The sequence below is a fragment of the Drosophila kikkawai genome, chromosome 3R (genome assembly GCF_030179895.1).
Source record: "Drosophila kikkawai strain 14028-0561.14 chromosome 3R, DkikHiC1v2, whole genome shotgun sequence".
Taxonomy (NCBI): domain Eukaryota; kingdom Metazoa; phylum Arthropoda; class Insecta; order Diptera; family Drosophilidae; genus Drosophila; species Drosophila kikkawai.
This window is the reverse complement of record NC_091731.1, coordinates 35,245,841-35,272,072: the sequence shown is the minus strand read 5'-3', so window position 1 is coordinate 35,272,072 and position 26,232 is coordinate 35,245,841. Positions and strand designations below refer to the sequence as shown.

Here is a 26,232-nt window from a genome sequence, read left to right as displayed (position 1 = left end):
GGAGGGGATTGTCCGGGAAAATTGATTATTGAATTAAGAACGTATTTCCTTTGATCATAGGTATAAGGAATTGATTGAAATAAAGGAATATTTATGCCCATCAGACAAAAACTTTGTTAAAAATATTAAAAACGGAAGTTTTACGGATTTAAGGCGGACAAAACGTTCGATTTTAGTTAAGACAGTAAATTTCTTGTACTGGGGTTTGTGACAGCAAAAGCTATCATTTTCGGAATCCGAATAAGATTTCGATTGCGGACCTTTTACGATATAATTATCGGTTATGATTCTGAGAATTCGCGATACTCGTCCGCTATTCATCCGTTTGCCCGTCCGTTTTTGAGCATTTAGCTAAACTAATGCGTAAAATCAGAATCTTTGTCCGTCTTTAATGTTTTTAGCGGACATTTTCGGATCCATCTGCTGGGAAGCTGCAAAAGTTTTGTTGTTTTTGTGAAGGAAAATAACTCCTGGAAGCCGAAATTTGTATACCCAATTAGAAATCGATCGTAACTAAGCCAAAAATGCATCAAAATCAATTCAGTTATAATAAAAATTCAAAATCGCATTCATGCTTGTATTCTTTACTTTTATTAAAAGTTTTAGAACTCTCTCTGCCATCGTTTAATCACCTCAATTAAGTTTCGTGTGGTAGTGGTGCAAATTGTTGTCTGGTCTCTCGAACGTTTCTTTCTTTTACAATGTGGATAGATGTGTTTTGTGTTTTTTTGTTTTTAAAAAAATAATAACTTTAAAATTAATTAATTGTATGTGTGTGTGAGGGGTGTATGGTGTGTGTGTGTGTTTTACATAAAGTAGACTAAAATTAAATGTTAAAGCAAAGTGGCTGCCGCTGGTTTGGAAATAAAAACGCATAAATGTACAAGGTTTTGCTTAACATAATACATGGGTATTATTAAGTAAATTAAGGGGGTAACTCTTTATAAAATAAATTACAGGTTTACTTTGCGTTTATCGGTTCGATTAGAGTACAGAGAGAAGGAGATTCCTTGTTAGAAGAACGGACCGAATAATGAACGAATAATATATTCACGAACTTGGCGCATATAATAATTTATGTATTTATATTATTATTAATCGATTCATATGCTAAATACGTAGTTTATGTGTGTATTGTTGTATTATATGTAGAAGTTGTAATGTAATGCATATTTTCACAAGTGTTTTTATCTTTTTTAATTTTTTGAGTTTAAGGACACGCGACTGTAGCCGCCTTCGTTCTTTTCTTTTTAATATAATTTTTTTGCTGTCTTCTTTTTGATTCCCAATACAAATAAATGTAACTAAATTTAACTAATTCTCAGCTTGATCTCTTCCCCAACGACTTGTTGGACAAGTGCCTTGTGGTCATCCCATCATCCCCCCTGGTTTTTGTGCTACAAACAGAAACGGAAACTCGAATAAAAGTTGTCGTCTTTCAAATGGGGAAACACATTCTATAAACAATTGCTTGCCCCCAAGAAGGGAGGTGGAGGCGCGCTCATATGTATGCGTATTCTATAACATAAAGATACAGGGGATACAGAAAATAAATCTTACAGTGGAGTCCGATAATAAATAGCTACAGTTACACAGATAACGTAATATTGTGGTAGTAGGTAGTTAGATAGGCTACACAGAAGCTCTTCTTCCCCACCCTCTTGTCCTTGCCCGTAGTTCGTATTTAATTATATGTCGGAAGCTGGCGCAACTCACTAACATTGCTTGATTGTGTTGGGTTCCATCTCTTCGCTTAGGCTTACAAAAACTTACTCCATAAATTATATATGTAAATAAATTGTTGTAAATTAGTTATATATTCAAGTATGTATATAATCGTACGAAAAATTGTTGCGTTCAGTGTTCGGTGTTGTTGGTTTCAGCCTGCGCTTATTCGCTTCTTCTGATCTCTGGCTCTGGCTTCGCTGGCAACTGTTCTGAACAATCCGCTGTAGTTTCTCCTGCATCAATCCCAATCGAGGTCTCCTCACGCTGTGGCATTGTTCAGCAGTTGTAGCTTCACCTTGAGCTCTGCGAATGTGGGTCGCTTGGCGGGATTGAGGTCCCAGGCCTGGCGCATCATCTCGTAGATCTCCGGTGGACAGCCCTCGGGCGCCTCCATTTTATAGCCCACCTCCACGTGCTTCACCACATCGGCTAATGGCTGCAAGAAAGTTAGTTTATATTGAATTAATTCCTGATTTTATTGAAGGATTGGGTCACTTACAATTCGGGGATAAGGCACGCGTCCAAAGGAATAGATTTCCCACAGCAGTATGCCAAAGCTCCACATGTCGGATTTATTGGAGAAACGCTGAAAAAACAAAGAGTATTTGTTTAGATTTAGGGATATATGTGGACGGAAAAGGGGTATATATCGATAAAAAATCGAAAATCAATATTTTAAAATATATTATATATATATATATATTTTAATTTCAAGGGTAAAATATTATTGTTATCGATAATATATCGGAAAAATATTATTTAATTTAAATTTGTATAAATATATCGATAGAAAATCGAAAGAGGTCGTAAACTTCGATGTATTGAATTTTAAAATATTAAAAAGTATTGCTTTTAAGGGTAAAATATCGATCTTATCGAAGATATAAAACATTTTATTTAATTTATATTTCTATTTTTTTCTGATAAAATTGATTCAATAAATCCAACAGAATATCAATTTAATGCACATACATAAATTATAAAGTGATAACATAAGTTTTCTGTGTAAAATATCGCTACAGTAGCGTTATATGTATTATCCCATTTCTTTTCTAAATGCTCAACAGTTCCCACAACTTACCCCATTTTTCAGAGCCTCGGGAGCCGTCCATTTGATGGGCAGCTTGCCAACGTCTAGATTGTAGCATTCCTCGCGGGCCAAACCGAAATCCGATACCTTGGCCACACAGTCCTCCGAGATAAGGACATTGCGGGCTGCCAGATCGCGATGCACAACCTTTTTGGCTTCCAGATACTCCATACCAGAGGCAGTGTCGCTGTTTAAATAGGAAATTTAATTACAATTTAAAATTGATAAATAAGAAATACTGAAAACCTACTAGGCAAAAATGATTTGATCCTTTTTGGTTATGTGCTGTCGTCCGCGTGATCGCAGGTAATCAACCAGTGACCCCTTGCTCATGTACTCTGTGACCAGATACAGGTGCTTGCTGGTGAAGACCAGGCCAATGAACTTGACCAGGTTGTCGTGTTCCAGGGTTCTGTTAGGGAAATAATGAATTTTTAAATAATTAAAAATGATTTATGGGGAGCTGAGTAAAAACGTACGTCATGACGGAGGCTTCGGCCAGAAACTTTTGAACGGCCCCCTCATCCTTGAGCATCTTGACGGCCACTTTTTCGTTACGTAATATGCCCAGCATCACGTCCCCGAACTCGCCCTTGCCAATGCTCTCGCGCAGCTGCAGCTCCGCCTCCGGTATGACCCAGCCCTTGTCCACGAAATCTTTGGAGTTGATGCAGAACTCTTGTTTGCCCAGCTTGGGCAAGCACTTGATCAGCTGGGTGCACAGCCCATCAGCATCCGCCTCGTAGTGCTGTTTGGAAATGGAATTAAGGCTTGATACATGGCTTTAAAAGGCTTTTTCTCGCCATGACTTACCGCCACCAGCTGTCCCAGATTCTCAAAGTACTCCTCATCGTCAATGGTCAGCTTGTTCTCCAGATACTTGACCCGATAGTGCTCCACCTTGGTTTGGAAACAAACGCAGAGCGTATAGTCACCGGGAAAGTTTGTGGACTCGCGCACCAGGAACAATCCATCCTCCCTTGGCTGCAGGAGATGCTCTGCCTCGTCTCGCGTTATGCTGCCATGGAACCAGCTGAAGGAATACAAAATATATAGCAAAGAAATATCTAAAATATTAATTATTATTTTGACACTTACGGCATGGCATTTAGCTTGACCTCGCACCGCGAACGACCTTGCTGCGGCGCCATCGATGTGGGCGAGAGGGAGGCATGATTCATGGCTGTGGTAGAACCGCTGGACCACGCGCTATTGGCATTCACACCGCCCGTACCGCCACCAACACCTCCATTCATATCGAAGCTGTGCAGCGAGGTGGACATGCCCGCCGTTCCGCTGACCCCACCAACTGCCGCTGGCTGGGTTGCCTGTTGGCTGGGCTGCGTCGTCGTGTGCAGCAGCATATTGCTGCCATGCTGGCTGCCACTCAAGGCCAGGCTCTTTGGCGGCAGCGCCCGCTCGGCGCTATGTAGCGCCATTTGCGCCGCATTCAGGGAGGAGGACATCAAACCCGATCCGCTGGACCCACCGCAGTTGGCCAGCAGCTGGAGGTGCTGCTGCTGTTGCTGCTGGGCAACGGCGGCTACAGCGGCCGCGGTACCCGCCACTGGCTGTGATCCCGCTGAACCAGAGGGGGCTGTGGGTGCAGGCGCAAACGTGGATAGTATGCTGTGGGACACCTGCTGCTGCTGTTGTTGTTGGGTTGTCGTCTGCTGCTGCTGCTGCTGCGTCTGGCTGGGAGACTTGGGCGAATGATTGCTGGCGCTGCTGATTAAATTATGACTATTAAGCGCATGCGATGACAAATGCAAGGCGCTCGCCGCTCCCGCCTGGCTGGGATGCTGAAAGGAGAGGCAATGTCAACGTCGAGGGTTAGGCCAATTTAATAAATATATAAACATAGTATTTGAGGAGAGGGAGAGGAGCACCTACCACATTGCTCTCGCGATGATGGTGATGATGCGGCGGTATGCTGGGCGGCACAATATGCGGTTGCGACTGACTGAGCTGCTGTTGGTGCAGCAGCACAGCTCCCACCGCTGATCCCCCGCCGGCTGCCGATATGCCAGCTCCCGATCCCAAAACGGCGTTCGGCTGTGGCGCCGGCCGCTTGTTGTGCCGCAGCGGTGCAGTGGGCGGCATTTGGTGACCGGTGGTCTGCAGGAACCATGGATCGCCGGCTGTATTGCCCGTTGCAGCCGCAGCGGCCACCGTTACTGAGGGCTGCGAGAATCCGCGATGGTGTCCAACGACCGTGGTTTGTCCGTTTTGGGTGGCCGTCGCGTGGCTGTTCATCGCCGAGCCGGTCGTTAGGGCTTCTTTGGGTGGGGACGCCTTCCTCAATGGTCCTTGCTTGATCTCAACGGTGATCAGATCGCCCTCGCCGGAAACCTTACGTGAGAGGGGTTCCCGCTTCTCCTTCTCCTCCACCTGCTGCTGCTGCTTCTTTGCCCGGCTAGTCTCCTCCTTGGCTAGGGCTTCCTCGTCTGCAATAATAGAACATTGAGTGCGAACATTAGCTTTGTTCCATTTGATGATGTTATTTGCTGATATATTCAGGCCACAGCAAAAGCATCTAATCTTATCACACACACACACTTTCGTATTGACAATGTTATCTCCATTAATTATATTATTTATGCCCAATGCAATCAGTTGTTCAAATATGTAATGTATTTTATGGCAACTCACGTAATAATCGAAAAGATTGGATACAATAATTGCATAACTCGCGGTTTATTTATTTGTTTTTCTTTTATTTATATATGGAACTATGTGTAATTATCACAATAAATTAATATTATTCATATTTATAATCAAATTTTGCTTTCATGCGCTGTTTAGATAAGATTTCAAACATACTTCGTTTAGATAATCTCTTCAAATGCTATTTACTTCAAGATATTTTTTTTTTTTTTCATTAATACATTTCAATTCAAGACACAAATTATCAACTCATAATATTTATTTCTTCTACGATTATATTTAATTTCAAGACATATATTCAGACTTGACTTACATCTTACAAAGTTAGACAAATTCCTAACTTTTTTCTGCCTGAATATGATTATGAAAGCACTTCTTCTTAAGGTTGCTAATTCGAAACTAAATAAATCAACAGAATACATATATTTTTATTCAAATCTAGGAAAGCAAGAGATTGTGTCTGAACCATTAAATGTTGTATTTATGAAAAGGTTAATAGCTTTAGATTTTTTCCATGTTGTAGCCTCTATAATCAAAAAACTTCTATTATCTCTGCAAAGAAAAACCATAGAATGCTTCACACACAATCTCTTCGCTAGACCAGATTCCATTATACAAATTTCTTATGTCTCACCATCTTATGATTCTCTGATACAACCCATATGCATTTCCCCAATCCGAGCTTCGTTTCCCAAGATAGCCAAAGCTCTCGTGATCGAGTCTGGAGGCCAAACGCACGTTTATTTAATCAGTGAGTGAATCCATAAACTAGCTGCGATTGCATAAGCGACGACAACAGCTTTGGATGCGCAATGCTAATTGTTGGTCAACACACTCCACACTTCACTCCAGTGACTCAAATGGACACAAATGGCATGTTAATCGGGTGAATCGAGCGAATCCACTCGCCAAATGTAAAACATTTGCATGTGACAGGCATAATTAAATCCGTTTACTGCGCACTTTTTACGGGTTTGAGCTACTGTTTCCCTGGACACGATTACGAATTCGGGATGAGTCAGTTTTATATCGTTTTATATCTTTACACTAACAAAAAATATACTAAATATAGGTTCTAACATAGAAATTATATTTTTCCGACTTTATTTATTTGGTAATAAATTAAACTTTAACAATATTCTTTTGGTTTCGCTTTCAAAACTGAGCCATATGAAGTGGAAGAGTTTTAATAATTTATATTGTTGCTTTTTTCCTTGTACATTGCAGGCAAAGTGTGGAAGTAAGAGCGAGAGACCAGTCAAGAAGTTGTGCAAAGTATCTTTACCTCTCAAAAGAGCAAAGAGAAAAGAGCCGAACTGAGCTTACTTTTTTATTCCCTTTTTTTGTGGGTCCGAGGGCAAGTGGTCTTTTACAAACTCTTAGTAAAGCGTGACCCCTCTTGCGAACACGTATTATTATAAAGGCCGATAAACATGTTTAATAGATTACAAAATTAAACAATTTACTAAAGGTGTGAAAAACATAATATCATAGGCAAGAATCCAAATATTCAAGAACTTTTCGTTCAGTGTTCCCAGACACTCCCAAAAAAGGTAAATGCTCTACCAGGCCTTTTATCATACCCTCCTCTTGAACTTACTTTACTTGTAATTGTGCTGTTTTAGGCAGTGATGCCTCCATTTCCAGCAAGCTTAATTTCTTAATTTTATGCAAATTTCATTAGCGAATCTCGCTCGCTCTTGGCGGAAACGCTTTTTGCATATTAAATTCTCATTCTTGTCACAGTCATTGGGACGTGGATTTATCGTGGGAGTGGGAGTGAGTGGGCATTGTTTAAATTGCCACAGGTTGGCAGTGGAGAAGGAGGAGGGCACACGCAGGTCAGTTTACCGCTCTCGAAGGCCCGAAACCTTGCCCGTAAATTATTTGGAGCCACATCCGCCATACGCGAGGAACTGGAGTTTCGGTTATCTTTCTGGCCAAAATTGGCTTAGCATGACTGTTCGAATCCGAATCCGTTCGGCAATTGCATTCAGTCATACAATACATACAGTCATAGTCATGGCTTGGCTTCCTGTTCGCCGGACGAGAGCTGTCGGAACTTTGAAGTCACGCCCGCAGACAATAGTCTTAATATTTTTGTACTCGTCGTCGCTTCATTTTTCTGATTGTTCATGGAATTTAGCACTGTGCTTCGTAAAAGATAATTCGAACTTTTAGCCTTACACTAAAAGAACAAGTCTTCAGAGAACAATAGGCATAAACTATACTATTTTGAGAACTATCACTAACAAGCTTGAATATCAACCTTAGCTAAACGATTTATATTTGTAGTTTTTAAACAACTGAACAAATTGTGTTGTAAAAACTTACATAAACATCTTAGCTTTGCCTCTTAGGGAATTTTAAGTGCATACAAAAATTTAAACAAAGGGTGATCTGATTCGAGACACATCAAAGTCCATGGATTTCCTTTCCAGACTTGACCTTGACTCAGAGAGAGTCATAAGATTACCCTGGAGCCTTTCTCAGCCTGGAAATCTTCCTTAAGTCTGAGTCAGAGAATGAAAATACACAAAGATATAAGTGAGAATGTCATACAATCATGCTAACTCAGTATGCTCTGTTACAAAGCTAGCGATATCTTTACAAGACCAGGAAAATTGTTTTTTTTTAATAACAAGTTTTTAGATACACTCTTCTTTAATATAAATACAAATTTGCTAATTTTTAACAGCTCTTGAGTACACAGTTCTTACAGATGTTATATTTTAAGAATGTCAATTTTTAATCAGTGATCATTTATTTCTGATTTTTGTTTGCATATTCCTTAACAGGTTTATTGGTATCTTCTTTAATAAATTAAGCACCTCATTTATTGAGACCTCTCAGATACGATCAAAGATATATAAAAATAAAAGTATATTGCCTGGACAAATGCCGGTTATAGTCTTATGTAAAGAGGCAATGTGCCCACTCGAGCTGTCATCGCTGGGAGTGACTCGACTTACTGGCTGCCTTTGATTAGTCAGCGCCTGGTGACAGGCCAATTACTAAACACTTCCTTTCCCTCTCAACTGCGCCCCCCAGTGCTGCTTACCCTTGCATGTGCGTGCCAGGGAGTTATCGACAGGTATATTACCTCACTCACCTGTAGCTTTGGCAATGCAAATACATATCTATCAGCAAGCGCAAGTCTTGCGAAACCCTAAACAAAAACACCGCAAATAATTAATATCTAACACTAATAAAGTGTTTTGTTGGCCAAGAGGAATTAAAGAATGCCAAGCGCCACAGAAGCGAGACGAGCATAAACAACCATAGTTTTTGGAATTTGTAAACAAACAGGTAAATATAAAAGAAGGGTGTGGAGAAGACATACAGGTGAAACACGCTCCTCAAACACAAATCAACCGCTCTCAAGTGAATAAACAACAATTGTGTACCTGGCCAGCAGATGAGCAGCGATCTTTGTGTATTGTATTTACATATTGAAAATATAATAATAATCATAAAAAAAGGCACAAAGTTAATTTAACGACAACGAATTGCCCACCTGCCGGACATGAGTGCAAAAAGCGCTTCTAAAGGTTCGCCAAAAAGTGCAAACAATAAAACTGAATGATTCATTGGCAATTGGCAGGCGGCAGTTCAACGCACACACTGCGAGTACGTATAATTTTGCAATGCACTGTGGACTGTAGACTGGTTGTGGGTGTTGAGCAAAGTCAAATGAAATGCGCAGCAGTAATCCAACTGACTCTCGATGAGGTAATATTACTAATTAACCAAACCAGCGAATAACATGCACTGCGGAGGAAATTGTGTCAAATAGAATCAGCTTGGAGAATATTTTTCGGGGCTAAGCACATCTTGGCTTTATAAAGAATTTATTTGGATATTCGATACGGTTAATGTTAGGGAGCGGTATTTCCCTTTGAAAAGTCATATTTATAATGAAGGAGAGGCTATCTATAATTATAAGAAAAATTAAATGAATAAGTTATTTAAATCGTTCATGCACTTTATATTAATTTAAATAACTTATTTTCGCTGCCTGAGAACTTATTTCATTGTTTCCCAATTAGCAAAGTTTTTCATTGTCAGCTAATTTAAGCTCTGGATCGCCAAACAAATTATTCTTTTTATTATTCAAAACTCTTTGGTTCACAAAATGGTTTTATTCTCATCACACAATCGCCTAATTCAGTCTCTGGATTATCCCGGAAAGCTCTAGAATAATGTTATATGACTCTGGAGCAAATTGGGTAGAAGTGGCAGCAGCAGAGGAAGAGAGAGAAAACACAGTTCTACACCTATAGAGGTAACAAGTACGTGAGAATCTTTTGTATTGCTTCCTTATTGTGTGTGACTTAGTGCAGAACACACACACAGGCATACTCGGCAAAAAATAACAAAAGAAATGCAAATTGTGATGCCGAAGTTGCAGATACACTAGCAAGAATACTTATTTTATTTGCTTTATTCAAAATAATACTGCAATCTGCAATCTTTAATGATACCTCGATTAATTTATATTTTCGTATTGATATAGGTACTATTTGCCATTTTAAATATTTCTCCTTAAGAAATTTTTCACAGGAAATTTTATAAATTCATATCTCAGACGTTTTAAATTTTATTTGTTTTAAAATAATTCATATTTTATATACCCAAATAACTAACAAATGGCAAAAGTTTAATGATAACAAAAATCTAATCTTTTATTTAGAGAATGACTAAAATTTCCTTTGAATGAGCGGTTGAGTCAGATTCCTATGAAAACAATAGCAAGTTGGTATACCTCAAAATTATTATCTAAAGAAGGTTAGAAAAGCCTAACTAAAATAACCAAGTTTATAATATAAGTGTAATATTTCATCACCATTGCCTTTGCCAATTTTCTAGAATAATTGCACTGCCACACGGCGGGGTATAAACATAAACAAATACAGATATAGAGCAGCAGGAACTTGGGGGACTCTCCCACACTATTTTCACTCAGGTGTAGAGCAGATGAAATGGGTGGCGACAGGTAAATATAAATACACACAGCAGACAATCATTCCTGCACAAAGTCAGTCACAACAGTTGCCGGTGGCGGTGGGTTCCTGCTCCATTGTATTGTGCTGCCAGTTGGAAAGTGCAAGCCGAAAGAAAGGTAACCTTAGTCAGTCAGTCTGTCGCTGGGCTTGGCCAAAAGGGAACTGAGCAGGGAGGATTTGGAGCTAAACAAAAGCCATGAATGGAACAACGCTAGGTAGTGGTGCTGGTGGTGCTCCTCGTCATCGTGAATGGCGTGTGATGGCTGAAATTTGCATATCGCATGCAAGGCGATGAGCAGCAGGAAAACCGCAAGCAGGAAGAAGGAAGACACTGGGAAAACACTACACTTGGAACAGAGGGAACACAGAGGGGGGGCCATATTCAGACATTGCTACATGTACCTGCTAATTACACGGTTAGCTGCTTCATGTGGCTGACCCTGAGCAGAGGTGGTTGCTGGGTGGCCCAATAGATCCCTTCTCCTAATCTCAGCGGGTCTTGGCTGCCACTGGACACCACCGCTGGAGTCTTGTCGTTATTATTGGCCAACGGTTAGGCCAAAATCCAATACTCTGCTTCAATGTCAGCGAGCGGAAAGAGATTCGGTTGCCATGGAGCAGAGTAGAGTGGAGTGGAGTGAAACCCAATCTGCAGACCAACAGCTTGCAACATCAGGCCGCAACAATTCGGAGCAGGGCTGAGTGCATTTTTAAGGTTTGCTTAGAACTTAAAGCAAGTCTTATTGGATTGTAACTCAGGGTATATACCGTAGTCTTATCTATCACAGAATTTATAGATAAATAAATTAATTCTTTTATCTCTTTGTACTAACCGAACCACTCCTCGGTACTGGCGATGGGCGGCAGCGATTGGGACTCCTGTCCACGTTGCTTTGTCCTTTCCCGGGAATTCCCAGAGGTGGACTTTTCTTTGGTCTGTGGGGGCTCTGATTTGGTTTTTGCCGCCTGGAACTTACGATGGGCGCAGCGCAGGAAATTCAGCAGACGAGCATCAATGGGCGGGGCGGGCGACTGAGAAGATGCGACGGCACCAGAATTTGGCTTCGTGGGAGTGACCGACCGACCTTGAGACGGTGCATACTTGTCACAAAAGTAGAACTCCCGCCTGCGGGATGGTGCATAGGCAGCACTGAGGCTGCTGCAGAGCAGGATGGGCTTGCGACGCGCCCGGGCAATCACCTGCCCTCCACTGTGGGTGGCGTGTGTAATCCCCGCCTCCTTGTGGGTGACACTGCTAGCACTGCGCGATAGTCCTGATCCGCAGACTGATGCCGCAGCGGAACCCTCTCTACTCTGCTTGCACCAATATATATCCTTGCTGCCAAAGTAGTAGCGACGTCGGGTGTCCGCGGATCCTGATCCTGTGCCCCGATGACCCCGGCTCACCGCCGATCGATTAGATCGCTTGCTGGCACTGGCACTAGAGGTGGTCTGACTGCCGCTGCTCGTCTGGGAATTGTCGCTTTCGTTGTTCGAATTGGATGCCGATGCCGAGGATTTTAGTGCCCGTTCCGAGGCAGCAGATCCTGCTGCACCTGCGCCACTGGCAGGTGAGGGCATGAGGTACGTGTTGGACTGGATGAAAACGCCATCGCAGGTTATCTTAATTGTTGTCACCATGTTCCGGCATTGCGTTCACATTCGGTTTATAGTTCACGTTTAAAATGGATTTCCTTGCACTAAATATAAGTCTAGGCTTGGTTTTTGGTTGAGCAATGACCCCTAAGGCACTATATTCATAAAAAAATATTTCAGGGAAATTAAATTATATTCACAAAACCTTTTCTTTTTTAAATTTCTTATTTAAAACTCTAAAGTAAATGCCTTTTACTTAAGAAATCATGACTCTAATTATTTATCCCCGAAGCTAGACTTTCTAATTTTAATAGAAATGCATTATTTTGAGTAAGGCAAAGATAGTTGAACAAATACCATTGTTCCTGCACAGTAGCAGCAAAAAATCACCACCCCGCCCTCTTGATAGAACTGAAAACGAGGCTAATGCCCGGCTTCAAGTGGACAAAGCCCGGCAAATTGTTTTCGTTGGTAATAATACTAATTAAGGTTCTGTAAGCGGTTCGATTTGGTATCGGGCCAGCATCGAGAGTAGTTGCCACAATGGAACCAGTCAGAATCAATAGGGAAGCGACCGGGGCAAATAAAGGCGAACAAAAAGTGCAAATGGAAAATTTCTAAAGAGAAAATTCAAGCTAAAAAAAAAATAGACAAGAATGAAAGCCTGGCATAGAGAGATAGAAAAATAAAGAAAAACCAGAGGTAGTAGCAGAAATTGAATTTATTCCGAGAAGGGGATTTCCCGCCACAGTTCTTCACTAAATAATAACAACTCTTTGCCTTCGGTATATATATATTTATTTAATTTTTATACCCTTGCAGGGTATTATAATTTCAGTCAGAAGTTTGCAACGCAGTGAAGGAGACGTTTCCGACCCTATAAAGTATATATATTCTTGATCAGCATCAACAGCCGAGTCGATCTAGCCATGTCCGTCTGTCCGTCCGTCTGTCCGTCTGTCCGTCTGTCCGTCTGTCCGTTTCTACGCAAACTAGTCCCTCAGTTTTAAAGCTATCTGAATGAAACTTTGCATATAGTCTTCTATATACTCTCACTGCTATATATGTCGGAACGAGCCGGATCGGACGACTATATCATATAGCTGCCATACAAATGTTCGATAAATTTTTAGAAAAAAAATTATAACTTTGCTGTTTTTTTAAATTTTTGCACCATTTTTTAGATATGGCCATTTTATATTATTTCTGAATTTTGGTAAAAATTTTATGAAAATCGGACGACTATATCTTATAGCTGCCATAGAAACGATACAGAAAAATAATAGGAAAAAAATTATAACTTCGTTGTTTTTCAACGTATTTTCATCTACTCTAAGATATAAGCTTATTTTATTATTCTAAAATTTTGGTATAAATTTCATGAAAATCGGACAACTATATCATATAGCTGCCATAGGAGCGATCGGTAGATGTAGAGAAAATGTAAAGGTGTGAATGTAAAACTGTAACTGTCAAACTGTAAACATAATAAGTATAGGTAAAATGTAATGAAATAATATCTGCAAGGGTATACAAACTTCGGCGTGCCGAAGTTAGCTTCCTTTCTTGTTTCTGTTGGCATTCTTCAGCGAACCAATTCGCCACATTAACGGTTTGTCGTCAGTTGCCTACTGCTCTTGGCTTACTGAAATCGCCGACAATGAGCTTTGAGTGCTCCACAAACAGCGAAAAACGTTGGCTGGGCCAAAATCAGTTGTCTTTATTTCTCTCTGGGTTGGGAAAACACGAACGAGATGCCTGAATTGAATTGGAATTTACTGGGGAGCTCTCTGGAGCCACATATTGTGCAAATAATTTGGGCGTGGGAACCCAGCAGAGGATCAGGCAGAGAAAGACCTATTGTCTATTTTCTCGGTGGCAGGTGGAAAATGTTGGGAAAGTCAGAGGATGAAAAGATATATATATATAGTAGTTGGGAGCAAGATAAAGTCTTAATTATTTACCAAACCTTGGGAACATAAATTAACATGAAGATTTGGAAGTAGTGTGTTACTGGAGTTTTAGTAAATAAAATAAAATAGCTGCATGTTGCCTATATAATCACCCGTATTAAGTCAGTAAAATCTGAACTTCGGATTAAATTAGAAATAGAATAACGCCTTTTATAGGTTGCAACCTCCATAAATTTGTAGTCTAAAATTGAAGCATCTTTATTTTGCATTTAGATATTTATTCCCAATCATTGTTATCCATTGTCTCAATAAGAAATAAGGTAAACTTAAAATTCTTAGAGATTTAAACACAATAAAACATAAACAAAAAGAACATGGTATTAAAAACTGATGACTCATCAAAGCTTTATTTGTTTCTTTGATACTTAAACGTTCTTCGATCGTAAAAACTTAAAATGATAGGAAGTTATATAACTATTTTTTGCTGTTCTTCACGTATAATAAAAATATGCTCCAAAGCTATAACATTTTCCATAGTTTGTGAGTCAACTTTTTCTATTCTTTAACTATTTCTAAACTTTAAAAACAATAATTTCGAAATTAAAGACCTGGAAACCTTTCATTTGCAATCCCCCCACAACTCACTTTCTTTTGAGAGAGAACTTTCCTGGGCAAATGTCAACCGAAAATTAACTATGCAAATGAGCCGGAATTGGGCACGTGGAAAGTGATTGCTTATCATGACCCACAAAGGTGCTGGCGGGGCCAAAATGAAATTCTCTGAAGAAGAGTGGGAAAAGCGTTCGGTTGCGCACCCAAAAGAAACGACAAAAAAACTAATTAAATAAAACAATAACAGAATTATGTATGACACAACGAGTTTGAGTTTGAGTTTCTGTAGCGGCCGCTGACGAAATGCCATAAAAAAAGTAAAAAAAAAAAAACCAAAACAAAATCACAAAATAAAAGCCAAAAATCTACGCTCGCTGAAACAAAGTGGGCAATAATAAGAAGAGACAATCAGAAAAGCCAAACAAAACAAGAAAAGAGCTAAAGACAATAGGCCGGGTTTTCAGTGAGCTTTTGCTGCAGCTGGTCCGGATATCCTCGGGATGGGTGGGTCTCGGTTCGGTTTCGAGCACGGGTTCGGTTGGTTTCGGATCGCATTGGATCGGTTTGATTGCCGCCGGCGGCGTTACCTGTTGCATATATCATTTTGGCAAAAAGCGGCAGCAGCGTCGGGTGAAAGTTTCCCAAAAATACCCTGCCCCGAAACGGTAACCGTAACTCGAACAAAAAATGCCCAAATTGACAGCAATTTATGTTAGACAAAGAGCATTTAGCATTCGCCATTGCGAGGTCTTAATTAATAATTTAAGTTTTACAATTAATTCAACGTGCCAGGCACGCATTAAAAGAAAATGAAGAGAGTCCAACAAGCCGAGTCCGAGTGAAAAATGAAATGCGCCATTGGCTTTGACCAGGTGGAAGAAGGAAGGGGCCAAGTTGGTATGTTGGTAACTTGGCAACTTGGATCTCGGAGGGTTTCTCAGCTCGTCTTCACTTATGTGCAGTGAATGGCAAATTGAATAAGTGGATGGAAAACACATAAAAGTCGTGTACAGAGCCAAGAAAAACATACAAAATTGTTTCACGCGTCTGCAGTTGAAGTTGAAGTCTTTTTCCCCCTCTTTTTTTTTTTTTGTCCACTTTCACTCGGTCCAGCCAACAGCTTAGCTTGGAGATATAAATTTCAGCCAAGACTGGGACTCGGACTCGCTCAGGATGACGTTTCGCGCGGATTGGTTTCCCATTGAGAGTCGCGTTGGCGAAAACTAGTTACAGTTTAAGGCTCCGGTTTTTTGTTGGCCGATTAGAGCGGCGATGACTAATGCGCTGGAAAATTGAAAATGCCTTTTCGCCGCTCGACACGCCAGCCAGCTAGCCAGCCTACAATGTCTCGCAGTTTTCCTGTTTTTATTTTGTCAAAGTCGAATGTCTGCACGTCGCCAAAATTAGCGTCCAAATCGATTGGCAAGAGAGGGGTCTTAAGCCGGAGTGATTCATGCAATTTTGGGATCAGCCGCGGTTCGTAGCCTTAAGCCTGGCATCAGATTAAAATGTGCAGTTAGAGAGCGAGAAGAATGGAAGAATGGCGAAGAAATTGCAGTAATGGTTGGGCAGAAAGGGGAGAATTCAATTTACACAGAGACCTGGGAAAACAATTAGCACTGTGTGATTGAAGTTTACTCTGGGGAAAACCTCCTGGCAGTTGCAGAAAAGTGAGGGGAGAGATTGGAGTCAATACTAAGCCAAGTTACTTTCATTTGAGACTTTCAAACTATCAAATTTGCAGTAGCGATCATCTTCAGGGGAACGGAGCACACGCAAAAAAATAAAGATACTCCGAAATGGTAAATTACCAAATAGGGTATTGCCTCTTGCCAATTAGATGGTTTTTATAAAAATGGTATTAATTAAATTCCACTTTTTTGGATAGTTGATTACTACAACTTGAACCACTTAAAGTTGAATATTAATACTTTATTTGAATTATGAAGACAGTTTTGTATTTGAGATTTAAAGATGTTTCCTTTATAAGCTTTTTCATTATCCTCATTGTGTCACTCATAAGAATATCTGTGGTTTAGGAGCAAAAATCTTCTCGTAAAGGATGGCAGAAACTTGGATTCGCCATAATCTTCACTCTATTAATTAATAATTTAAAATTTCAGTACAATTTCTTAGATTTCCTTAAACTATATCTACAAAAAAATAGGCCGAAAGTATACCCTAAATAACAAATATATTTAACCCCATATTCAATTTCCTCCGTGCATGCCTTCAGCAATATTTCGAAATTAATCACGGACACACATTCAAACACTGATTGCTGCTAATGCCCCATACATCTGACCCAAACCCATAATTAAACGGACGTATCCCCGACATGGCGAACAAATCAAAAAGCCGAAGCACACAAAGGTCATTGCGCCACCAAAGCCAAAAACCAAATCCAAATATCTCTCATAAATGTAGAAATAGAGATCTTGAATCCATCATCCACTGGAAGCCACAGGAAGCTTATATTTTCGCACTCCTCTCTTTTGTTTCACTTTCTTCGCGCTTTTACAGTGTATTTATTGTGTGATAATTTGCATAAATCGCTTCCTTCGGGGCGTCCCATAAAATGTATTCCCGCTTGTATAATTAATTATTACAATAGCGAAAATATCAACAATTCGAATTCGCACGTTACATCACGAGGGGCAGCAGCAACGTCTGCCTTTTGTGTTTTGCACTGAATGGATTATTATTGGGCGGCGGCCACTTTGCATACCACCGACCGTCATAATTTATCGTTATTATGTATATATATTGCAGAAAGCCAATTGCAATCGATTGAACAACAAACAATACACGCGATTCGAAGATCTGCGCATGCGTGGCTACCGATTTTATTATTATTTTTCTCGATTTTCGTGCGACCGCGCGCCTCGCCTGCAAGTTTTCAACTGAAAATCGCTGCACGAACTTGCCGCTCTACCTGACTCAGGTTACCTGAGTCATGAAAGCAAAAAAAAAACCAAACCAAAACCTCGGAGCTTGAGAGAGCGTTTTTTTAAGCTCCACTTTTCTTGTGTGTTTGTGAGCCGGCTTCTTCTCTGGGGCTGGGCTTTATCGCATGCGATAAAATCCAGGGGGTAGCATGCAATTTCTCACCTGCTGCTGCTGCATTGATGGCTCCCGGCGATTCGATTTGCCTTTTGAAAGCTTGTGGCGGTGTAAATAAAATCAAAACTATGTGTGTTGGCCAACTCATTAGACCAATTTTGGCATTTCAAGTCTTTGCTGCGGTCTTGCTTTTAGCCTGGCCAAAAGTAAGTCACAATGCGGTAGCCAATTTTACACGGAAAACTAAGTTATAAACTTTTATCAAACTCTCTTCGTCATATAAGATGAAATACCCAACGCTTGGCTTGGGCTATCAGTAGATTGTTCATTAATGAACGTAAGCAATTTTAATAATAATTGACAACCTTTTTCAAAGGTTATCTCAAGAAATATATAATATATTTTATCACATTTATCACATATTTTTCATCAGTGTATCTAGTGTCATCGAATGAGTCCAAAGTTTTTGAAACACAGACGCTCCAATATCACTGACTGTAGCTTGTCGCTTGGATCGATTTCCTTTCTGTTTCGTTTATTTGGTCTAATTGCTGCCGCTGGCCATATTAATTAATTTCTCCATTGTGTCGGTTCCACCTCATCCCCCTTGTCTGATTTTTTTTTTCGGGTTTTGCATGTTTACTTTTCGTCTCAATTTCCAGGCTGCAATTTGTTGCCGCTGTCGAATCCAGTTGTTTGCAAAAATGTAGACATCAAAATGTTTATTATTTCTTTCTTTCTTGCAGCTTGCAGTTGTGCACACCACAGCAGTTCGTGATTTTCTTCGCTTTTTCTTCTCTGTGGCATTTTTTGCATACTTTGCCGAGCCAATTAGCATCAAAGTGAAGTCTGTAATTGTGAATAGAGAAAAGCAGCCAGTAGGAGTTTTCCTGACGTCACCAGTACCAGTATCATTAGTTCTCCTGGTGTGGAATTCGCACTGTAAATACATCCACTAGCAAGTAGATCAAAGAGAGGGCTACCATGTGTGCTAAAAATACCCGCAAAGAAACATAAACAAACAAAAAACGGGGAAAGAAGCTCAAATTTGCTAAGAAATTATTTGCGGAGCAGCGAAAAATGAGAGCAGCAAAAAATGTTAAGAATGCCAAACACATATCATTTACGAACCAGTTATTCTAGATAACAGATATCACTAAAGGCTTAAAACGATAAACCAGATTCCATTTTGTCATATCCCCTGCCGTTGTTAAGAAGTTTTCATTTCGTACAGCCTGTTTCTTGTTGGATTAAAAAATCAGGTAAAATAAATAAGATAAGAAGTGGTCCAAAGCAAACTGAGGAAATACTCCTTCAAAGATTGAAGAATGCAGTCAGAAATACAGATTTTATTATCCCTTATTTAAATATTTTAATGGTGAAATCCTCAACAATATCTTTAATTTTTGTTTCAAAAAAAAAATTGTTCTACAAAATCAATAAATACTAATTATTAACTGTTTTACAAACACATTCATGGATTCAAAGCAGCTTAATAACGGTGTATTGCCCATCAGAAAAGCTTGCAATTACTAATTCCAATTAGCATTCCAATCAGTCCAACCAGACCACGAGTCGTACAGTGGGCATGCAAGGGCGTAATTAGCACAATTGAAAATGACAGATACACTGATGCTTGCTCGCTATAAACGTGATGCCAAACAGTGAGCGCCAAAAGTAAGTCCAACTCGGAACGCGAAGCTCAAACCAATGTGAAAAGTTCACGCAATACTGACCTCACATACACACAGACGGAAAAAAAGAAGCAAACTTACGCACACTGATACAGTTGGAGTATAACGCCCACGCATGTTGCAATATACAAACAAACAAACAAACGGGATACAGAGAGCCAACCAGAGAGAGAGATGTGGGGGAGGGTGAGAGGGAGCTTTGTGGCGCCTACGTGTGACGTCAGCGCACGAATATTTTGCCGACGACGCAAAATGCTGACCAAAAACAACTACGAACTACTACGAACGGAAATCCATAACAAAAACTACGATGCGCCACGCTTCGGTTATTGCCTTTAATTACTACTGTGGTCGTTGTTGTTGTTGTTCGGCGCTGCTGCTGCATGCTTTTTTGTTGTTGTTGTACGCATTGGTCATTCATGGCCCGTTTGTGTATATGTATACGTATGTTAGGCTTAAGCCGTGTGTGTATGTGTGAGTTCGCTATTCAAAAAGCCACAACAACAATTTCGCGCCGCAGAGTTGTAAAACGTGTTTTTGTTTTCGCTTTGAATTGGAACCCAAAATGCGTAGTTTTTTGTGCTGTTTTATTGTTATTATTTTTTATTTTGTTCGTTATTGTATTTTTGCTTTCGTTTTTTATGAAGCAAACTAGTTGACCTCAGACAACAGCGATAAAAATTCAAATATAAAGAAGCTGCAAATATAGTGACCCAAAAAAGGAAAACAAATACACTTTGCAAAACATACACGGGACAAGCAAGATACAGTGAGGCTTATGATATAAAATGGATATTCATTTAGAATTAAAACAATTTAAACATCAGTTGAGACTTTTAATTCCTATGTCCTGTAAAATGTATAAGGTATCCCAAAGCCAGGAATTCATAAAATTCCAAACGACTATTTCTCAAATTTCTTATCAAGATTAAGATTTACCAAAGTATATATTTCATTAAGAATTGGGTTTAGTAAAATTTATTACCATATCAAAAATTATAACATGTATTCCCAATACTCTTACGCTTATAGTTTTTCTCCACGCATAGTTAACCGTTACAACAGTTATAACGGAGAGTGTACTGTATACTTTTTTTTCTTGCAGCTGCCAAATTTTGTTTGTATTTATATTTATCATCTTAATGATGAGGCAAAGATTTATGCAATAATATTTGTTTGATTTTTGTTTTTGTTTTCTGTCTTTTTTGAGGTGGATTATGCAAAGGTATTTTCGAGATGTTTTCTTTATTTTTAGCTACACTTTATGGACACAATTGTGTTATCCTTTTTCCGCAAACTTTCGTCACTTTCACACCCACACACATACGCACACTCACAAACACAGCGACAAGTGTATTAAGGATGCAGACAGCGCGACGCTGCAAAAAAAAGGGCGTTGGGCGGAGTCCTTGAGTTCGGCTTTCAAAAAACATTTAAAGCAAACTCTTAAAGTAAAACCCAAAATGCTTACCCAAATTTTTGAGATGTTTTCCTGCGTTTTTTAGCTATTGTTATTATTTTTTGTTGTGCTGCTTTGTTGGCCTCTCTGCTGATGTTTTTGTTGTTGTTGCTGCTGCTGGCTGGTGCTCTCCGTTAACATTCCAATCCGACGCTGCCGTCCCGTCGCTGCTGACGTCGCTGTCGCTGCTAACGTCGCATTAGCCACATGCACATTTCATTTGAATTATCACGCATATATAATACGGTGTATAATATATTTATAAACATTTGCACCACCTTTCCGTTTTGGTGCCTCCTTCCATACACACACACACGTAAACACTTGCACAAGCACTAGCACTCACACACACGCACACCTACTGACCAACAACTGGCTGCTGGTTTTGTGGAATTTTCGATTCTATTCTCCGGATCTTCGGCCGTCCTCCGTTCCAACTTATGCATATCCGCACTTGCATTCGTTTCAGTTTAGCCCGAGCATGGCGTTCGGTTCGATCAATCAGTCCGCAGCACGGGCGATATTAATTTAAACAAAAAATTCACACGAGAGCAGAGCAAGATGGCCGCATCTTGGGCTAGTGTTGTGCAACTCTTGATTGTTGGTGTGACCAGACTGGAGAGTGGCGGGAATGCCTTTTATAGCTAGGTTTGGACATTTATTTAAATAATTATTTATACATGTCTAATAGCAGAATTTCAGCGTTAAAAAGCTTTCAATTTTCTTAAACTACTTAAATTAATCTACCAATTAGTCTGATGTTTTTTAGATATTTCTTTAGTATTTGCAAGGAATGCATTTGTTTATTTTGGCTCATTCGAAAGCTCCGGTCACACAGTTCCACACGTGCAATATTTACGAAATATGCGCAATTTGAAGCTTCAATATTGCCAGGAGCTGGAGACAGCGGTGGCCCAGCCCCGCCAGCTCCTCCTGCAGCCGGAACTAAATGGCGACGCCTCCGACACGGCCTTCCTGGTGACCGACAGCAAGATCTACGCCGTGCAGGGGTCCGGCGATGTGCGGTCCAAAGTGATTGCCGATTTGCCGGACATTGTGGGCGCCGAGTTCCTGCAGCTGGACAATGCGATCTGTGTGGCCAGCGGCGCCGGCGAGGTTCTGCTGATCGATCCCCAGACGGGAGCCACCAACGAGGGCACCTACTGTGAAGTAGGGATCGAGCGCATGGCCTGGTCACCCAACCAGGAGGTTGTGGCCTTTGTGACCCGCACTCACAACGTCGTGCTGATGACCAGCACCTTCGATGTGATAGCCGAGCAGCCGCTGAACGCGGATCTGGCCCCGGATCAGCAGTTTGTCAACGTGGGATGGGGCAAGAAGGAGACACAGTTTCACGGTTCGGAGGGAAAGCAAGCTGCTAAGCAGGCGGCAGGAACTACTGACACCACTAATCAAGACTGGCAGGAGCTAAACCAGGTAAAAGGAATTAATAATCCCAATTTTCCTTTGTTTAATTGTAATATTTACCTCGCAGGACATCCACATTTCCTGGCGCGGCGATGGCGCCCACTTTGTGGTCTCCTACGTGGCCGCCCAGGTGGGTCGTACCTTCAAGGTATACGACTGCGAGGGAAAACTTCAGCACACGGCCGAAAGGTGTGCAAATCTGCAGGAAGTAGTGGCCTGGCGACCAGCAGGCAACTGGATTGCCCTGCCCCAGAGATTCCCCAACAAGTCCACGATAGCGCTCTTCGAGAAGAATGGCTTGAGGCATAGGGAGCTGGTTCTACCCTTCGATCTGCAAGAGGAGCCTGTGGTACAGCTTCGTTGGAGCGAGGATTCAGATATTCTGGCCATCAGGACAGCTACCAAGGAGGAGCAGCGAGTTTATCTGTACACGATAGGCAACTACCACTGGTACTTAAAGCAGGTGTTGATCTTCGACCAAGTGGATCCCCTGGCGCTGCTTCATTGGGACACGCGCATGGGAGCTGAGCACACATTGCACCTGGTCAAGGAAAGTGGAAAGCAACTGGTTTACTGCTGGGCCTTTGCTGTGGATCGCTACGAGCGCAGTGGCGTCGTGGGCGTCATCGATGGCAAGCGTCTGCTGTTGACGGACTTTGCCAGGGCGGTAGTGCCACCGCCCATGTGCCAGCGCGTCCTACAGCTCGAGAATTACATCAATGCCTTTACCTGGTACGAGACCAGCCTGTGTGTTTATACTTGCGATCGTAAGCTGCACTTCTACGAGCCCATGCAGCAGTTGAGCGGCCAGGAACCACGGGCCAGCTTACTTATGCCGGATGCCGAGCTCTCGCGCCTGCCTCTGGCAAATCTCACGTACTTCAACTGTGATTACCTGCTGGCCACGTACAGCACGGGAGGATCTACGCGGCTGCTGCTTTTGAACAAGGAGCCCGATGAAGATGAGGTCAATGATCAGGGCGAGCTCTGCTACCGGGTGCAGTGTTCCCTAAGAATCAGTGGGTTGGTCAATGCCTTGTCTGTGGGAGCCAATGCCATGGATGAGTTCTATGTGCAGACGGTAAATAATGGTCACACCTACGAGGTGTTTCTCAAGACGGACAACACTTTGAAGGTGGAGCGAACGCATGTGCAGTTGGCCCAGGCAGCTGACCAGATCGAGTGGTTCACCATCAACAGTGACTCTACAGGTGGGTTCTAGTTGGGTTTTTACAAATTTCTTTTTTAATATTTTACCTCTATTTCCAGGTGGTCTCATTACTCTACGGAACCAACAGCTGCTCCACCTGGACGGTCATCGCATTGCCGAAGACGTCACCTCATTCTGCGTGGTGGGCAACTATCTGGCCTACACCCAGCTTAATGCCTTGCACTTTGTCCGACTGAAGGATCGCCGCCAAGTGGCCAGCAGGAACATAGAGCGTGGCGGCAAGCTGGTAACCGCGGTGGCCACTGAGGCGCGAGTGGTTCTCCAACTTCCGCGCGGAAATCTCGAAGCCATCTGCCCTCGCGTGCTCGTACTGGAGCTGGTTGGTGCCCTGCTTGCTAGGAAGCAATACCAGGCGGCGATGCAGATGCTGCGGAAGCAGCGCATCAACCTAAACATTATGTGGGATCACAACGTAGAGCTTTTTATAGCTTCGGTGGACGTCTTCCTGCGAGAGATAAAACAGAGCCAGTGGCTCTGTCTTTTCCTAAGTGAACTGCAGAACGAAGATTTCTCAAAGGGCATGTACTCCAGCAACTACGAGGCTGCCAAGCAGACCTATCCCGCAGACTATCGGGTGGAGGAGAAGGTGGAATATGTGTGCCGGCTGCTGTGCCAACGCATGGAGCAAGCCACCCGGCCAGAAGATGTTGAACGCTTCCGCCTGCCTGTGATCACAGCTTATGTGAAGTTGGGTCGCCTAGAGCAGGCCTTACAGCTCATCTGGCAGGAGAAGCAGACGGATGCAGCACTGGCAGATCAGCTGCTGAAGTACCTTTTGTATCTAGTGGATGTGAATGATTTGTACAACGTTGCTCTAGGTACCTACGACTTTGGTTTGGTCTTGTTTGTGGCCCAAAAATCGCAAAAGGATCCGAAGGAATTTCTGCCCTATCTCAATGAGCTAAAAGCTCTGCCCACGGACTATCGCAAGTTCCGGATTGATGATCACCTCAAGAGATATACCTCGGCCCTGTCCCATCTGGCTGCTTGCGGGGAGCAGCACTACGAGGAGGCTCTGGAGTTTATCAGGAAGCATGGTCTGTACACAGCTGGCTTGTCCTGCTATCGGGAGCACGAGGAGTTCCACAAGCGCGTCTGCGTGGCCTATGCAGATCACCTCAGGGCCAATGCCAAGCTGGATAATGCCAGTTTGATGTACGAGCGTGGAGGACAACTCCAGCAGGCGCTGCTCAGTGCCAAGCACACTTTAGACTGGCAGCGTGTCCTAGTGCTGGCCAAAAAGCTGGAGGAGCCTCTGGATCAGGTGGCTCTGTCACTAGTGGGACCTCTACAGCAGCAGGGACGACACATGGAAGCCTATGAGTTGGTTAAGGAGCATGGTGGAGACCGGAACAGGCAGTTGGAGGTACTGCTAGAGGGTCATCTGTACGGCAGGGCCATCTACGAAGCCGGTCTGGAGCAGGGAGATGCTTTGGGTGAGGAGTCTCTAGAAGGTTTTCATTTTTTGTATTCATTAGCTTAATTTTTTCTCGTTTTTTTAGTGGAGAAAATTGCTCCCGCTCTGTTGGCCTACGGAGCCCAGTTACAGGGCTCCTTGCAAGCTGATCATAAACTCTTCCTGGAGTACAAGCAACGCTTGCTGGACATTCGCCAAAGGCAAGCCTCTTCAGGAGATGCGGACAACGATGGGGACTTGGACATCGAGGAGGTGGATCTTCTGTCGGACACAACCAGTCTGCACTCCTCACGCTACAGCGGCACCTCTCGTGGCACCGGGTGAGTTAAGACCTGGACCTGCTCCACTGCACTCTAGCCAGAGTTTCACTTTATAACTCCCTGTCTATAACTCCCTCCTTGTAGCAAGACATTCCGCTCCAGCAAAAACCGACGTAAGCACGAACGCAAGCTGCTCAGTTTGAAGCCGGGCAACCCCTTCGAAGACATTGCGCTCATTGATGCGCTGCACAACCACGTCACGAAGATTGCCCAGCAGCAGCAGCCTGTGCGTGACACATGCAAAGCGCTGCTCCAGCTGGGCGGCAGCGGAGCACCTGTGGATGGCGATTCCCTGGCGGCGTCACTGCAGCGTGAATTTAAGACGCTGCTGAAGACGGTAGAGGAGTCGCTGGACGAGATCTGGACGCCGGAGCTGGTGAGCAATGGATCGGTGGCGCAGCATCTAACGGGACCCAATGTGGACTACTTGGCGCTGCAAAAGGAGCAGCGCTATGCCTTGATAAGTGAGTGTTAATTAATTCCTTCCCTTAAATTAAGGCTCTAACGGAGATGCTTTCAGGTCCCCTGAAGCGCTTCAAGCCGCAGCTAAATCTGATCGACTGGCAGCACGAGATCCTCCAGTGAGTCATCGTTTTATTTGCGTGTGGCTGGTCGCCCCCCCCCAATCCTCCCCCAATATCCGCACCCATCTAAGCTTTACTTTCACTGCTCTGGAAATAAATGTAGCATTGAAATGCTAATTGAATGTATCGAAATTAAACAAAAAACCAACCGCTTGCAGTGGGCAGATGACTGATGAGTGCCAGTCCAGTGCCAGGCAGCTGGCAAAAGTGGGCGGCACGACATGGGGCTCTTCCCCCAAAACTCATGTTCGATTCGGAACTATCACTTTTTTTTTATTGGGGGCGTCGTCTCTTAAATATCATTTATAATCGCTGCCGCCTGTGAGCAGCAACGCCCTTAATATATATTTCCTTTTTTGAGAAAAACAAACATTTTGCCTGATATGATTTCCTGTTGCTGTTGCGCCGCTGCAGTGAAGCGTTT

The 26,232-nt window shown here is 42.3% G+C and overlaps 2 protein-coding genes across 3 annotated transcripts; one reads left to right on the top strand and one right to left on the bottom strand.

The window, feature by feature from the left end:
• Positions 1–568: 568 nt before the first annotated feature.
• On the bottom strand, positions 569–21,424 carry Csk (C-terminal Src kinase). 2 transcript variants are annotated; one of them, XM_017163012.2, is made up of 9 exons: positions 20,841–21,424; positions 4,712–5,265; positions 3,917–4,620; positions 3,632–3,851; positions 3,298–3,566; positions 3,069–3,230; positions 2,810–3,005; positions 2,228–2,314; positions 569–2,164 (listed from the first exon to the last, which is right to left on the bottom strand). In XM_017163012.2, exons 2-9 carry the CDS (start codon positions 5,072–5,074, stop codon positions 1,988–1,990), a joined length of 2,178 nt encoding a protein of 725 aa, XP_017018501.1. In that variant the 5' UTR covers positions 5,075–5,265; positions 20,841–21,424; the 3' UTR covers positions 569–1,987. The 2 variants fall into 2 exon arrangements, with proteins under 2 accessions (XP_017018501.1, XP_017018500.1); XM_017163011.3 differs by lacking the exon at positions 20,841–21,424 and adding an exon at positions 11,325–12,242.
• A 216-nt stretch (positions 21,425–21,640) lies between these two features.
• On the top strand, positions 21,641–26,126 carry Elp1 (elongator complex protein 1). The gene is made up of 6 exons (XM_017163010.3): positions 21,641–22,265; positions 22,324–23,467; positions 23,526–24,923; positions 24,990–25,224; positions 25,309–25,688; positions 25,745–26,126. The coding sequence occupies exons 1-6, from the start codon at positions 21,693–21,695 to the stop codon at positions 25,807–25,809; spliced, it is 3,795 nt and encodes a 1,264-aa protein (XP_017018499.1). The 5' UTR covers positions 21,641–21,692; the 3' UTR covers positions 25,810–26,126.
• The last annotated feature ends 106 nt before the right edge of the window (positions 26,127–26,232 follow it).

Excerpts from the sequence above, each read along its gene's own strand:
- Csk (XM_017163011.3), bottom strand. The coding sequence starts at position 12,132 with ATGGTGACAACAATTAAGATAACCTGCGATGGCGTTTTCATCCAGTCC. Across the intron at positions 5,266-11,324 it reads CAGTACCGAGGAGTGGTTCG|ACGAGGAAGCCCTAGCCAAG; the intron begins GTTAGTACAAAG and ends CTATTATTGCAG. Across the intron at positions 3,231-3,297 it reads GCCGAAGCCTCCGTCATGAC|AACCCTGGAACACGACAACC; the intron begins GTACGTTTTTAC and ends TTTCCCTAACAG.
- Elp1 (XM_017163010.3), top strand. The coding sequence starts at position 21,693 with ATGCGCAATTTGAAGCTTCAATATTGCCAGGAGCTGGAGACAGCGGTG. Across the intron at positions 22,266-22,323 it reads ACTGGCAGGAGCTAAACCAG|GACATCCACATTTCCTGGCG; the intron begins GTAAAAGGAATT and ends TTTACCTCGCAG. Across the intron at positions 23,468-23,525 it reads CATCAACAGTGACTCTACAG|GTGGTCTCATTACTCTACGG; the intron begins GTGGGTTCTAGT and ends CTCTATTTCCAG.